The following is a 16,405-nucleotide window of genomic DNA, read 5'->3' on the forward strand; positions in this document are numbered from 1 at the left end:
GAGCTCCATCGCAGTCTTTAACACTGGTAGCATGCCGCGACAGCGTGGACGTGAACCGTGTGTGCAGTTGACGGACTTTGAGCGAGGGCGTATAGTGGGCATGCGGGAGGCCGGGTGGAAGTACCGCCGAATTGCTCAACACGTGGGGCGTGAGGTCTCCACAGTACATCGATGTTGTCGCCAGTGGTCGGCGGAAGGTGCACGTGCTCGTCGACCTGGGACCGGACCGCAGCGACGCACGGATGCACGCCAAGACCGTAGGATCCTACCCAGTGCCGTAGGGGACCGCACCACCACTTCCCAGCAAATTAGGGACACTGTTGCTCCTGGGGTATCGGCGAGGACCATTCGCAACCGTCTCCATGAAGCTGGGCTACGGTCCCGCACACCGTTAGGCCGTCTTCCGCTCACGCCCCAACATCGTGCAGCCCGCCTCCAGTGGTGTCGCGACAGGCGTGAATGGAGGACGAATGGAGACGTGTCGTCTTCAGCGATGAGAGTCGCTTCTGCCTTGGTGCCAATGATGGTCGTATGCGTGTTTGGCGCCGTGCAGGTGAGCGCCACAATCAGGACTGCATACGACCGAGGCACACAGGGCCAACACCCGGCATCATGGTGTGGGGAGCGATCTCCTACACTGGCCGTACACCACTGGTGATCGTCGAGGGGACACTGAATAGTGCACGGTACATCCAAACCGTCATCGAACCCATCGTTCTACCATTCCTAGACCGGCAAGGGAACTTGCTGTTCCAACAGGACAATGCACGTCCGCATGTATCCCGTGCCACCCAACGTGCTCTAGAAGGTGTAAGTCAACTACCCTGGCCAGCAAGATCTCCGGATCTGTCCCCCATTGAGCATGTTTGGGACTGGATGAAGCGTCGTCTCACGCGGTCTGCACGTCCAGCACGAACGCTGGTCCAACTGAGGCGCCAGGTGGAAATGGCATGGCAAGCCGTTCCACAGGACTACATCCAACATCTCTACGATCGTCTCCATGGGAGAATAGCAGCCTGCATTGCTGCGAAAGGTGGATATACACTGTACTAGTGCCGACATTGTGCATGCTCTGTTGCCTGTGTCTATGTGCCTGTGGTTCTGTCAGTGTGATCATGTGATGTATCTGACCCCAGGAATGTGTCAATAAAGTTTCCCCTTCCTCGGACAATGAATTCACGGTGTTCTTATTTCAATTTCGAGGAGTGTAGTTGAGTCAGTCAGAGAGTTGCGTGCTAAGGGTCTGGGTTGGAATCCCCGGCCAGCAAATACATTAAGCCGTCATAAATTCCGTTAATGAACTGGCAGCTGACAGCGGCAGCAGTAGGAGCGGTGGCGGCAGCAGATATTCACCATGACTTTGGCAGACGCCATGGTGCTGGTCGATGTAATGCCACGAGCTGTAGAGACGTCGCGACGCTGTACCGTGGCCACTGGACCGGCCCAATATATAGGCGGCGCCGTTATCTGTAGCACAGCGGCGTCCGCACGTGATGTCGTCAGCCGGCGTCGTGACGTCGTAACGTTCGCGGGAGCTCGACACAGTCCCTCGCTTACTGCGACCTTTGACACAGTTACGAATCCCCCAGTACAATGTAGCGGAACGTGTTTTCATGTTTGTTTCCATTGCGTTGCTGTTTCTCTCCTACGGCCTTGGACGGTCCACTAGGACACTCCAGTGCACTAAGCAAGAGGCATAAAGTGATATCACCCCTGCTGGGCGCACGTGAGACAGTAAGCCTAGATTCGCGTTCCAAACGCTTCAGTATTTTTTCTGCTGATTTTGTTGTTTCGATCTATTACGTATTCTATTTTTTTAACATCTGTAGCCGACCATAGAGTAGGGATATCTGCAGTGTGCATATCGAACTGCGTTTGTCACAACATCAATCCGAAAGTGCCTTGTGAATTACGGGTAACATTGTTTCCTTAAATATTACGCTAAATATGGAACTGTAATATTACATTTATTTATTCTGTTTTACACATTTACTTATTAGTTACACCAACGCCAAATAATTGTCTCTGAAATGTATGCAAATCAAAATGCGGTGGTCTAGGACAAGTCACTTTCTTTGTAAATACTGCAAAAAAAAAAAAGGTTCAAATGGTTCTGAGTACTATGGGACTCAACTTCTGAGGTCATTAGTCCCCTAGAACTTAGAACTAGTTAAACTTAACTAACCTAAGGACATCACAAACATCTATGCCCGAGGCAGGATTCGAACCTGCGACCGTAGCGGTCTTGCGGTGCCAGACTGCAGCGCCTTTAACCGCACGGCCACTTCGGCCGGCTAAATACTGCACGGATGTAACTACAGTTATCATACTACTAACAGGCGCTTTATGTGTTGAAAAATTTGGAGAAAAAGTGTAATAAAGACAATTGTAGAGAACATTTGTGTGACTCTGTGGCCATGTATTTATGAGACAAGTGCTAGATGAGCCGCCCCGTGTGGCCGAGCGGTTCTAGGCGCTTCAGTCTGGAGACGCGCGACCGCTATGGTCGCAGGTTCAAATCCTGCCTCGGGCATGGATGTTTGTGATGTCCTTAGGTTAGTTAGGTTTAAGTAGTTCTAAGTTCTAGGGGACTGATGACCTCAGATGTTAAGTCCCATAGTGCTCAAAGCCGTTTGAACCATTTGAACCAGTGCTATATAAACATGGTAGTGCGCCAATTTGATGCCAATCAATTAGTTGAATGCATGCACATCTCGACAAATTTTCACCTATAAAGAATATTTATGTACGTCAGTCTGAGTCAATACGTCCAGAGTATTCACAAATCCAAGCCATTACTCTTATCTTAAACTAGGTAGTCAGGAAACTGAAAAACCTTTCAATTTATTATATAGATTACACGTTATTCAGTAGATACCCGATTTAAGTTTCAGTAGTGCGTAAGAATGTATTTTTTTGAAAAAGCAATACATTTTAACGTACATATTACACGTAACGGAAGCATGATTTCAGTTGCAGCAGTAAATAAGAGCTTTTTTTAAGGAAATAAGTGCAGATGAATTGTAACAGCTGCTGTAAGTAGACTGTATAGGTTTTTTTATTGCTAACGCCACATAGCGCTCTGTATAAAATCACTGGCTGTGCTGTGTGCAGTCTGTGGCTGGTTTGCATTGTTGTTGGCTATTGTAGTGTTGGGCAGATGGATTTTAACAGCACGTAGCGTTGCGCAGTTGGAGGTGAGCCGCCAGCAGTGGTGGATGTGAGGAGAGAGATGGCGGAGTTTTGAAATTTGCAATACTGGATATCATGAACTGCTATATACATTATGACTTTTGAACACTTTTGAGGTAAATACATTGTTTGTTCTCTACTAAAGTCTTTCATTTGCTAACTATGCCTATCAGTAGTTAGTCCCTTCAGTAGTTTGAATCTTTTATTTAGCTGGCGGTAGTGGCGCTCGCTGTATTGCAGTAGTTCGAGTAACGAAGATTTTTGGTGAGGTAAGTGATTTGTGAAAGGTATAGGTTAATGTTAGTCAGGGCCATTCTTTTGTATGGATTTTTGAAAGTCAGATTGCGTTGCGCTAAAAATATTGTGTGTCAGTTTAAGCACAGTCACGTATATAATTTTTCTAAGGGGACGTTTCACTGCCTCCGCACAAGTTGAGATGATTCTGTTTTCACAGGGACAACAGTTGTAGATGCGTATTTAGCTGGTGACACGTCAGGAGACGGGATATGATGAAACCTCTACCATCCGGTATTTACCGAGACTTCCGGTCACAGGCTAAATTGTATTAAAGCGCTCTCTACCTCGACACGGTTACTAAGGTTTTCCTTTTTGCAATTTTTTTGTTATCATAACTGTTAAAGGTTCGCCATACTTTTTAGTATATTTCCAAACGATTCCTCACACTTTTCTTCGATTCATGTTTTATGCTGCCTACAATCAATGTAAGTGTTAATAATCGTCGGAGTTGGCGTGGTGGTTCCATGTTACTTAAATCAGTGTATGTGCTATAATAAGGATTGCTGCGTTCTAACTACGATGTTGATAACGATTATGTGCGACTAATATACTTGTTTTCCTAAGCATGAAGAAAGATTTGACACACAGCACCAGGAAGCAATGCGGGAGAATATCGTCCCTGCAAATGCACTACATTAAAATTGCTACACCATGAAGATGACGTGCTGCAGACGCGAAATTCATGCTGTGATTATGCAAATGATTAGCTTTTCAGAGCATTTACACAAGGTTGGCGCCGGTGGCGACACCTACAACGTGCTGACATGAGGAAAGATTCCAACCGATTTCTCATACACAAACAGCAGTTAAATGGCGTTGCCTAGTGAAACGTTGTGGCGATGCCTCGTGTAAGGAAGAGAAATGCATACCATCACGTTTCCGACTTTGATAAAGATCGGATTGTAGCCTATCGCGATTGCGGTTTATCGTATCGCTACATTGCTGCTCGCGTTGGTCGAGATCCAGTGACTGTTAGCAGAAAATGGAATTGGTGGGTTCAGGAAGGTAATAAGGAACGCCGTGCTGGATCCCAACGGCCTCGTATGATTAGCAGTCGAGATGACATGTATCTTATCCGCATGGCTGTACCAGATCGTGCAGCCACGTCTCGATCCCTGAGTCATGAGATGGCGACGTTTGCAAGACAACAACCATCTGCACGAACAGTTCGACGACGTTTGCAGCAGCATGGACTATCAGCTCGGAGACCGTGGCTGCGGTTACCCTTGACGCTGCATCACAGACAGGAGCGCCTGGGATGGTGTACTCGACGACGAACCCGGGTACACCAATGGCAAAACGTCATTTTTTCGGATGAATACAGGTTCTGTTTACAGCATCATGACGGTCGCATGGGTGTTTGGCGACATTGTGGTGAACGCACATTGTAAGCGTGTATTCGTCATCGTCATACTGGCTTATCACCCGGCGTGATGGTAAGGGGTGCCATTGGTTACACGTCTCGGTCACGTTTTGGTTCGTATTGACGGCACTTTGAACAGTGAACGTTAGATTTCAGATGTGTTATAACCCGTGGTTCCACCCTTCATTCGATCCCTGCGAAACCCTACAATTCAGTAGGATAATACACTACCGCATGTTGCAGGTCCTTTCTGGATACAGGAAATGTTCGACTGCTGCCCTGGCCAGCACATTCTCCACATCTCTCACCAATTGTTAACGTCTGGTCAATGGTGGCGGAGCAACTGGCTCTTCACAATTTGCTAGTCACAACTCTTGATGAACTGTGGTATCGTGTTGAAGCTGCATGAGCAGTTGTACCTGTACACGCCATCCAAGCTCTGTTTGACTCAATGCCCAGGCGTATCAAGGCCGTTGTTACGGCCAGAGGTGGTTGTTCTGGGTACTGATTTATCAGGATCTATGCACCAATATTGCGTCAAAATGTAATCACATGTCAGCTCTAGTATAATATATTTGTCCAATGAATATCCGTTTATCATCTGCATTTATTCTTGGTGTAGCAATTTTAATGGCCGGTAGTGTATTTGAATGTACATTACACGCTAATCTGCTGAAGGTTATAGCTATAAACTGGATGTTTTTCGGGACGCTGTCTCTTTTTCGTACAACTGATCGATCGAAAAATCATTCTTAAGGCAGAGACACGATAAAGCGATCAACTGCAGCACAAACCCTAAAAAATCGCCGTGTCTCTCCCTTCTTTTCAAGTAACAAAAGAGTTAGCGTATGTAAGCTGTCACACTTGATACAAATATGCAAAATGCCATTGCATTTAAATCGTCAAAGCTTTAAGCCAAGTTGAACCCCGGCATCACTCAAATGCAAATTATAAAAATTCCAATGAAAAGCATATACAAAAACAGCAGTACTTTCGAACGTAGTCTGCCTGTACTAGCAATGAAATTTCGAATTCCTTTTACTTCTACTCTGACTGTGAAACTGCATGGACGTTAAAACGAAATAAACACGCACAAGATAGAAACCTGTCCGTTTCAGTGTCCCATAAGCACAAATAATTCAGTTATTGCCACGCTCAAGATGCATGGATAAATTACCTTAGTGAATTAGCTACGTAATTGAGCGGCTGCTTTTATTCATATACCATTAAGGTTTTAGACGATTTTCAGTTGCCAACCATTCACAGAGAACGCTTAGGACCCAACCATTCGTATGCAAAGACAAATCGTTTGTATGTTAGTTCTGAGAAGCTGTTTGAGATATTAAAGTAAGCACATAATAAAATTGTTTCAGCTGTTTCCCGTTTGAAGAAACATTGCTTAAACTTCTTTCTCACTAGTAAGAATACAGAGCTTCGTGTTCATAAGATTTAATAACCTCTGCTCCAGCTACAAGTCGTCATAAGAGCTTAAGACGAACAGTGTTTGTGTTAGACACATAGAAATCCAGAAGATTCTCTTATGAACTCTAGTGTTGTATTATTCAGCAAAAGACACAGAATACCTCTGAGAAGGTTTTGTTAAGCTTGTAGTTCGTTTGTTTATCTCGTCAACCGTAGGTACTGCCTTTTTGCATTTCTTTCCGTACAATACCAACCTCTTCCTATCTTCAAGGCCGTATCTCCATTATTTCCGGTAGATACTATAATTTTTCATTTTTTAAAGGATGAAAAACTGACAAGTATCGACCTTTGTATTAATTTCTCCATTTTTGCGGCTATGGTATCCATAGATGCTGTACAGTTCGTATTGCAATGTGTGAACATATGTATTTATTTTGCCATACGCATTTAGTGCGTTTCGTTTTATTCACTTAAAGCTGCGTCAGGTACCTGCAGTCAAAAATACTTACAGTTTTCGATCTGATTCTAGGACCAAAATAGTCCGATACATAAGCAATTGAAAACTTAATGCATTTTAGTATTATTTTTGTTTGCATTCAGAAGTGTCATTTGCATACACAATTTACGAGAGTTCCTGCTTGTGGTATTGCTGTTTTCGACCAGTTCACTATGACTGGTAGCACAACACACTGCTTGGTGTAAAACACAACTAAATATTCCACCACCAATGTTTATTTCGTGCCCCTGACTGAATGCATGTCCTTGTATTTTATGTCTGTAGAGTTGCCAATGTACCTACGTCATTCGGTTTCTACTTTGTCTATACGTCATCTTTTGATCGACGGTGTTTTATTTATGTCCATAGTTATTTACTTATCTGAGTTGATAGATGAAATATTCTTGGATTTAAATGATGTAGGTAGAGGAGGCGTGTAGGGGGGAGTGGTAATAATAAGGTAGAGAAAGTGCCACAAGGGAAGATTGAGACGAATTAGAGCTAGAGCGAGGAAGTTACAAGAGAGGGGGAGAGAGAGACAGAGAGAGAGAGAGAGAGAGAGAGGGAAACAGAGAGAGAGAGAGAGAAGTCGTTAGATGATGGGTTCAATGATTTCATATAGTTTATTGTTTCCAGTGCTTATGTGTGAATCATGCTGTTATTTATTGCGTATTGGTGCTCTATGGAGGGGGCAGTTTTCTTGATATGTAGTGCTCATCTATACTGCTAAACCCTAATCCATGGTGGACAGTCTGCTTTGCAGGTTGTCTATTTAACTGCTTCTAAGTGCAAAAAATTAAATTGATTTTTCAGTATTTCCTATAATTATGGACCAACTTAAAAAAGTTTTAATGCTCTCATAACCCCCTCATTACTACGTGTAATCTTATGTTGAAGGTTTAACGTGTTAAGTAAGATGAGTATAACAGCTAGAAACTATAGTAAGCAACGTAACACACGGTTCGCAAATTGCCCAGCCTGTTCAAAGAGTATTTAAGAAGGAGAACACTTAGTTACTTCCAAACAACTCTACAAATAACTCCAAATCTTTACGAATCTGTTTCTCGTGACACCCCCCACAAAAGGACGGAAGACTATATAATCAATAGAAACTCAAACATTTTTACAGTCATATGTCAACAAATAATATAGTGCACTGAAAAACTCTAAACTGAGGAACTAATGTGCACAATAAGAGCACTGGGCCACAGAAACGCCTTTCATCTGATCTTTGAAAGTTTATTGTTCATAACTTTGTTTTCCGTTCTGCTGGATGTCTGTTGAAAGTGAAACCTATAGAATAATGAACTGTTTTAGTGAGCAGTGGTCAAATAAGTTTTATCAAGACGCAAATCGTTTCCCCGTCTGCTGTTTCTTTTTTAACCACATAATTCACGGATACTAGAGTTAGTATTTCGAGACACATGAACAATATAGTGCACCAAGTTCGCAAACTGGGTCTTCAGATTGTTCAGACTTCACTTTTGCTGGCTAATAACAATTTCAAAAGCACAGACTTTCCCCAAAGTTGACGCCATGAGACGGTGCAACGAAAAAAATATTTCAAGCTTAATTGGAGATAATTTTTACAGTAAAGCTAGTACTGGGTATCTTCAGAGACATGGTTTCTGCACGGGTTAATGAATGTGAGAGCTTGTAATCTATCTTCGGTCCTAATTCATTGATTATTTGACCTCCGTGTAATAGTAAACTTTCGTTTCTTGGACACTTTGGTGGCAATTACAAGGGGCAGACAAAAATATAAAAACGTCAAAAACAGAACACATTACCATGCCTATTACGGTCTAAGGAAACTGTTGGCATTCAAAACAGCTTCTAGTCGTCCCGGAATGGATACATACAGGACGGGTATGGTTTTCAGGGGAATCTTATACTATTCTTCCTGCAAAATAGTGGCAAGCTCAGCTAACGATGATGGAGGTGAATGGCAATGGAAATGCCTGTAGCTAGAGCGTCCCGTCCGGTAGACCGTTCGCCTGGTGCAAGTCTTTCGAGTTGACGCCACTTCGGCGACTTGTGTGTCCATGGGGATGAAAGGACAAAACAACACCCGGTCCCTGAACGGAGAAAATCGCCGACCCAGGCGGGAATCGAACCCGGGCTGTTAGGTATGACATCACGTCGCGCTAACCACTATTTTTTTTTTTTTTTTTGTAGACTCCTTTTGTTCGTTTTCGTTCGTTGTATCTGCTCGGTACGGACGTCGCAAGACACCCGTTTCAATTCGTCGTTGGTCCGTTAACTCAGTTTTTTTATTACAGAGGGCAACTAACCCTCTGACCGAACACGCTGAGTTACCGTGCCGGCTACCACTCAGCTACCAGGGGTGGACATGGAGGTGGATGACGATTCATAACCATGTTCAGCAAACCATTTATGGACGATGAGATGTCAACACGGGCTCAGTCGTCTAGGAACCGAGCATCGCTGTTTGGAAACAGAAGTTGTACCACGATCAGACAAAATGGTCACAAATCCATGGACAAATGCGACCTTGCAGAATACCCAAGGGGTCCATTGAATACCACGATATGGCAGACAAAATCATCATCGAACCGCCGCCACGTTTCACTCTTGAGACGTAAACTCAGCCAGAAGTAGGAAACAGTGTGAAATAAGATGCATCCGGCAAAATGACATTCTTTCATTGCTCCTTAATCCTGGTTTTATGGCTTCGGCACCTCGTTCTCCTCATGATGAGTGGTTTAACAATTCCAGCTCGCCTTGCTTCTGGAGCTGCCTTCGTGTTGTTTCGGTGCTGAGAGGCTTCGCTAATGCGACATTCATTTCTGCAGTAACTTTTCGCGGCTGTCGTTATCTTTTTCTACGTCACAGTCCTCTTCAATGACGGTCTGCCACCATCACTCAACACATGCTTTTGTCCGCGTTGTGACTTAGCGGATGGTGATTTTCCGTTTTCCTTGTACGCGATGTAAATCTTCAGTACAGTGCCTCTCGAAACACTTCGGCTGTTTTGGTTACGGAAGCGCCCGCCATACGAGTGCTAACAATTTGCTTACGTTTGGCTTCAGTTAGCTCCGACATAATGCATTCACAACTATATAGAACACTGTTCTGATCCAACTGACACCTGTAACAAACTGAGGAATTTGGGCATGCGGTCGTTGTCAAATACAACAGCAAAACCTGCTAGCGTAGCTTGCTTCTGTAATTATGCTCAAGCATTCATTTCTCACGGCGTTTCCGTAATTTATCCAACCCCTGTAAGTTAATCCACTAGTCTCTTCACTAAATACATTCCACGTCTTTCGTTACGACATTTTTGCCAAGAACGAAGAATGCGTTTTAGGTGTCGCAAAGATAAGTAACAGACTATTATTTAATATTTTAAGCTAATTCTAGGAGGGGTGTTCAGTAATTAATGCAACACATTTGATTCCAATACACCAAATTATTTCCTACTCTTCTGGCTACAAAATCCTATTTTTCAACATAATCATCGTTCGAATTGTTCAAAAATGGCTCATATGGCTCTAAGCATTATGGGACTTAACATCTGAGGTCATCAGACCACTAGATTTAGAACTACTTAAACCTAGCTAACCTAAGGACATCACACACATCCATGCTCGAGGTAGGATTCGAACCTGCGGCGGTTCCGGACTGAAGCGCCTACAACCGCTCGGACACACCCCGGCAAGCTTAGTTCGATGCGACGGTCTTACTACACCGTATCAGGAGGCCTGTATGCCCCCCGCATGGTACTACTCTGCTGGTCAACATCAGATCGAACGTCTTGCTGCATCATCTACGTATTGCTTCCGGTGGAAAGCATCCTTTATTGGGCCAAACAGATGGAAGTCGTCAGGTGCCAGATGCGGCCTCTATGTCTAACAAAGTTTTGGGAGCACTATCAACAGAGACGTCCAGTTGTGCTGCAAGGTGTTTGATTGTGATCCGTTGAACACCACTAATGAGAGTGTCCGCACGTTCCAGCACTGCAGGGGTCGCAGCTGTTTGCGGTCGGCTGACGCGCGAGAGAACGGACTGGTTATCGCGACCTTGACGCGATGGTAACAGACGCGTCGCCCAACGAGTCACCAAGACTGAGACAGGTCTCTGTAGATATTCTGAAAGCGCCTATGAGCATCCGTGATGCTCTGGTTTTCCGTCAAAAGAAACCTCTCCGCTTGGTGCGTACCTCCGTAACAGACGCCACTTTCATGGCTACGTACAGCGTCTCCACCTATCGGAACGTCACGAAACGATAGGGGCTGAAAAGGGAACACGTTGTCCGACAACAAATTCCGCTGATATGAAACTTCCTGGCAGATTAAAACTGTGTGCCGGACCGAGACTCGAACTCAGGACCTTCGCCGTTCGCGGGCAAGTGCTCTACCAACTGAGCTACCCAAGCACGACTCACGTCCCGTCCTCACAGCTTTAATTCCGCCAGTACCTCGTCTCCTATCTTCCAGACTTCACAGAAGCTCTCCTGCGAACCTTGCAGAACTGGCACTCCTGGAAGAAAGGATATTGCGGAGACATGGCTTAGCCACAGCTTGGGGGATCTTTCTAGAATGAAATTTTCACTCTATAGCGGAGTGTGCGCTGATATGTGCGCTGATTCTCGAAACATCCCCCAGGCTGGCTAAGTCATATCTCCGCAATATCCTTTCTTCCAGGAGTGCTAGTTCTGCAAGGTTCGCAGGAGAGCTTCTGTGAAGTTTGGAAGATAGGAGACGAGGTACTGGCGGAATGAAAGCTATGAGGACGGGGCGTGAGTCGTGCTTGGGTAGCTCAGTTGGTAGAGCACTTGCTCATGAAAGGCCAAAGTCCCGAGTTCGAGTCTCTGTCCGGCACACAATCTGCCAGGAAGTTACATATCAGCGCACACTCCGCTGTAGAGTGAAAATTTCATTCTAGAACAAATTCTGCGTTTTTTCACTCGAAACTGGCACAGAAAACAAACGTGTTGCATTACTTATTGAATGCCCCTTATATGTTCATTAGCTCGTGATATTTAGCAGCACGGTATCTGGTGCTGCAGTTATTCCCAGAAGGCGCATTCCAGGCAGAGAGTGTTACACTTGAGAGCGTCGACACGTGCCCGGCGGTCACATTGAGGCGTCGCGACGCCCGGAGGCGGCGTCGAGGGCGTCGGGTCAACAGGGCTCAAGGATTTAGGGTCGTGACGTCCGCCAAGTAATCATTCTCGAAGCAGTGCGTGCGTTTGTAACTCGTACACTGATACTATTTGGCGGACACCCAGCATTAGATCAGCCATTTTTTTTTAATTGTGGCCTTAAATCAGCTTTCCTATGTTCCTAAACATGATTGTGGAGCAGGCTGATTATATGTAAAGGTGTTATTTATTTTTATTGTCTCTAACAAGGAGAACACGTCGCAAAAGCATTTTTTGTAATTTTTTATATTTATGGTACGTGATGTTCAGATTTGAAATATAAATATCCCAAAGCAGTTCCGTGCAAATCTTGTAAATTCTCGAGAAAATCGGCTTCGACGTTTTCTAACCATCTTTAATACGATAAAAGTAAGATATATTTTCCAACAATCAGCGTGGTCTGTGGTAAATCACTTGCATGCCACGTGGGGATGGGTTCGATTCTCGATGGAACCAACTTTTTAACAAAGTAGCATGTTCTACGAGCATTTCGACGAAGCGTGCAATAAAAACAAAAACAAAAAAATACGGCAGCGCTCGAGACTGGTAAATTCTGGAAGAAGTCTCGTTTCGGTCATTATTTTTTTACATGAAATGTGTTCGTAGTTGCGGATACTAACAACCATCAGCTGCATATCAGAAGGATAAGTATGGAAACTTGGACCGGATTTGGACTCTAACATAGTATCGTTCTTCTTAACAGCATAGGCACTGCAGTATTGTACACCATTTGAATCTCCAAGTCATTTAAATATAAAATAAGTCAAATATGTGGTAAATAACACAGCCAATTGTATCTTTTATGAAAAACTGTTATGGATATCAGAGTTCTGACCTCAGAAGTTAAGTCCCATAGTGCTCAGAGCCAGCCACATCAGAGTTCCTTACTAGGCGCATCCTGTTGTATCTGGTATGCAGTTGCCTTCTTCTGAACTCTGGACTCACTTACCCAGCGAAACCTACAGTCTAATGTTGTCTCCGCACCACAGTGCAAAGGTATTTTTCATATCAACAAACTTTACCAGAGTCGAAAGATGTGATGAATGACAGATGAAAAACCCAGGAATGAACTGCATACAGGATTCTGATTTCCATTGCAAACATTACTTCTTAACCTCCAATCTTTTGTAAGAGATTATTATTCAAATCTCGGGATGATTTCTTTGAAAGGGTACGGCCACTTCCTTCCCCATCCTTCACTAATCCGATGGACCGATAACCTCGCTGTTTTGCCCCCTGTTCCCAAATCAACCAACCTATCAGAATGTCTTCCTCATATTATGACCGATGCTTGATACTAGCAGACTTCACTTGATCAGGAATTCCCTCCTTTCATGTACGAATCTGCTTTATATGTCTTCCTTGCTTGCCCGTAAGTGTTATTTAGCAGCCAAGGTAGCAGAATATCGTAGCTTCGACTGCTTCGTGGTCCCTAGTCTTGATGTTAAGTTTATGGTTAATTTCACTCCTGCCACCCCTCATTACTTTCGTTTTCCTTCGGTTTACTCTCTGTCCGAAGTGTGTGCTTATCAAACGGTTCATTCCATTTGACATTTCCTGTAAATCTTTCTTATTTACTGAGGGTAGTATCGTCAGCTAATCCTATCTTTGACATCTTTTCCCCTTGTATTTTAATCCTAATGTTGCACCTTTCTTTTATTTCCGTCAGTGTTTCTTCGATGTTAAACTGAATGTTCTACATCCCTTACTTACGCATTTATTATTCAGAGAACATAGTTCTTCGTCTTCCATTCTTATTTCTCCCTTTAGTTTCTTGTACATATTGTACGTTATTTGTCTTTCCATATAGTTTCGTACAATTTGTCTCAGAATACCGAACGTCTTGCGCCATTTTACACCGTCGAACGCTTTTTCTTCGTCGACAAATCCTGAGAAAGTCTCTTGATTTTCCTTAAGTCTTGCTACCATTATCATATCTAACATTATAACTGCATCTCTACCTGTGGTACTCATTTCCGAAGTCTCTATTGGTTAAAATAACTCAAACGCATATCAGTATTACACTTATTTACACATTGATTCTTCTTTAAACTTCATACTACTCTTCATAGTTACTAAATTGTGCTCCGGGTCTGTATCTGCTCCTGGGCATGCCTTAGAATCCAATGTCTGACTTAATAATCTCTGTCCATGATGTAATCCAACTGGAATCTTATCGCATCTCCAGGCGTTTTCCAAGTACACCTTCTACTTTTCTGATTTTTGAACAGTTTATTAGCTATAATTAGCTGAAATCCATTGTGGAACTCAGTCTTTCTCCTCTGTTATTCCTACTACCAAGTCTACGGTCTACCGTAGTACTTATCACTAAGCTCTCTTTCTTCATCGTCTATGCCTTACACTAGTACAGCGTTCCAATCTCTGCTGAATAATTTTTTTGCCTTTATTGTGTTTCAATGCCCCATCTGGGGCGGGCTGGCAGCAGCATATGCGCTGCTCTTCAGCGGAAAGACAGTAATTATACAAAGAAGACATTTAAAATAACAGAATGGAGAAAATATGGCGTACATATAAAAAAGGGGAACAGTACGAAAGAGAACAGACAAAAAGGGGGAACTGTAAAATGGAGATAAAAACCGTAAAAAACTTGCGCACGAAAGAAAACCACACACTGGATCGTAAAAGTATCGACGGATGGCGTAGCACATAACAATCACTGACAATAGCACTATGTACAAGTCCAGCACACACTTAAAATCACAGCACTTGACGCACAGGAGAACAGCACCAAGCACAACACGCTGAATATTAGTTATCATCTTGCTTTATATACTGAACTACCCATTCCTACATCCTCATATACTTTCTCTGTTTCTTCTAGCTCTCCTTGCGACGCAGCATGTATACCTGAACTGATGTTATTAGTAGCATTGGTTTGCTGTGGATTCCAAAAAAAAAAAAAAAAAAAAAAAAAAAAAAAAAAAAAAAAAAAAAAAAAAAAAAAAAAAAAAACGTGATGACTCCACAAATTTTAATTTTTTTCTGCAAAATTCGCCTTTACACGGCTCCGTCTATGTTCGACATGAACGTGCAACAAACTCTCACAGACGACAGGTGGCAGCACTGGCAGTGGAGGGTACATAAACCACTACTTTTCCTCAATAGTACTTGTCGATACCAGTGTTATTTTTCGAATTTTGAACAGGTCAATATTATCTCAGTTGCTTTTCTGGACCTTCCACCTACTTCTCTACATAGTCGCCGCTCCAACTTCAAGTTTTGTCGTAGCGTTGTATCAACTTTCCAACATCCTCGTCATAGAAAGCAGTTGCCTGTGCTTGCGGCCAGTTATCTGCACTGGTCTGCATCTCGTTGTCTGTGGAAAAATTTTGTCTTCATAGCCAGCGGTTCTTGTGAGCAGAGATGAGACTCAGGGGGAGCCAATTACAGACTGTATTGTGGGTGATCAAACACTTCTCATCGGAAACGCTGCAGGAGCGTCTTCAGTGCCCCTGCAGTGTGCGGCAGAGAATTGGCATGAAGAGGGAACTGCTCGACAGTTGTGTTATGTGGGCTGCATGACACAGGCGAAATCTCTAGCCAGGCCCTCATACTTGGCGGGAGACAGTATTCCCTACACATCATTACGTGCTCACTGTTCACTCAAATCTGATAACAGCGACGCGAAACCATCGACGGGCATACTAGAGACACTGCCCAACACATCTTGGCAAAACTTTACCGGATTTTTCCGAGTGGTTTCCATTTCGCGACCGATCGAAACTTACTTTCTGGACAACACTCGTATGATAGTCCTTTTCAAAGGTTCAGATCGAGGTATAAACACAGTTACATCTTGTCAAATTTGTTGTTAGTTCTGTCCATTTCCTGTTTAGTAGCAATTTTTAATCCCAACGCGTTAATAGTTAAACTATAAATTCATAGATTGTTTCGACAGCAAAAAGTTCCGATATGCGACATGTTTACTAGAACTGACGCGCTGGGCCAGTCGAAACGTAACAGATAAAAGATTCGGGTAGTAAAACGGAATTATATTACTAATTTTTTGACAATATAGAAAATATTGGGTGAGGCTATGAACCGAATCGTTCCCAGTAACTCATTCTCTACCCTACATTCCCGTTCATAAATAATACTCCTTGTATTATAACATTTTCAGCTGCTGCTGATATTAACCTATGTTCATCTGACCTAAAACTTTATCATCTTTCCTTTTGGCTTCACTAACCCCCTCTACATCTAGACTGCACCTTTGCATTTATCTTTTCCTGGTTTTCCAACTTCCCTACCACGTTCAAACTTTTGAAATTCCACTTTCCGTCTCGTTGTAGGTTACACTTTCGTTGGCTATTGCATCTTTTTCTCACAGTTATCTCGCCATTGGCAGTGACGTTCCACAGATCCGAATGAGGACCTAATGTGAAATTTTCTGCCAATGGAGAGATCATAATAATAGTTTTTCAGTTACAGGCCACATGTATTGAGG

General features: G+C 43.5%; 1 protein-coding gene across 3 annotated transcripts in view; it reads right to left on the reverse strand.

Moving 5' to 3' along the window:
* The window catches only part of LOC126092128 (inositol oxygenase-like), an 88,506-nt gene that overhangs the window by 57,971 nt on the left and 14,130 nt on the right, over positions 1 to 16,405 (reverse strand). Inside the window, exon 1 of one of the 3 annotated variants that reach the window (XM_049907572.1) lies at positions 1,354 to 1,411. The exons of the other annotated variants lie outside the window; for them this stretch is intronic. Coding sequence (XP_049763529.1) covers positions 1,354 to 1,374 — 21 coding nt within the window. The 5' untranslated portion in view covers positions 1,375 to 1,411. Of the gene's footprint in view, positions 1 to 1,353; positions 1,412 to 16,405 lie in introns of those variants that run through there. 3 annotated transcript variants of the gene reach the window in all.

This window comes from Schistocerca cancellata, chromosome 7 (assembly GCF_023864275.1).
Source record: "Schistocerca cancellata isolate TAMUIC-IGC-003103 chromosome 7, iqSchCanc2.1, whole genome shotgun sequence".
Classification (NCBI taxonomy): domain Eukaryota; kingdom Metazoa; phylum Arthropoda; class Insecta; order Orthoptera; family Acrididae; genus Schistocerca; species Schistocerca cancellata.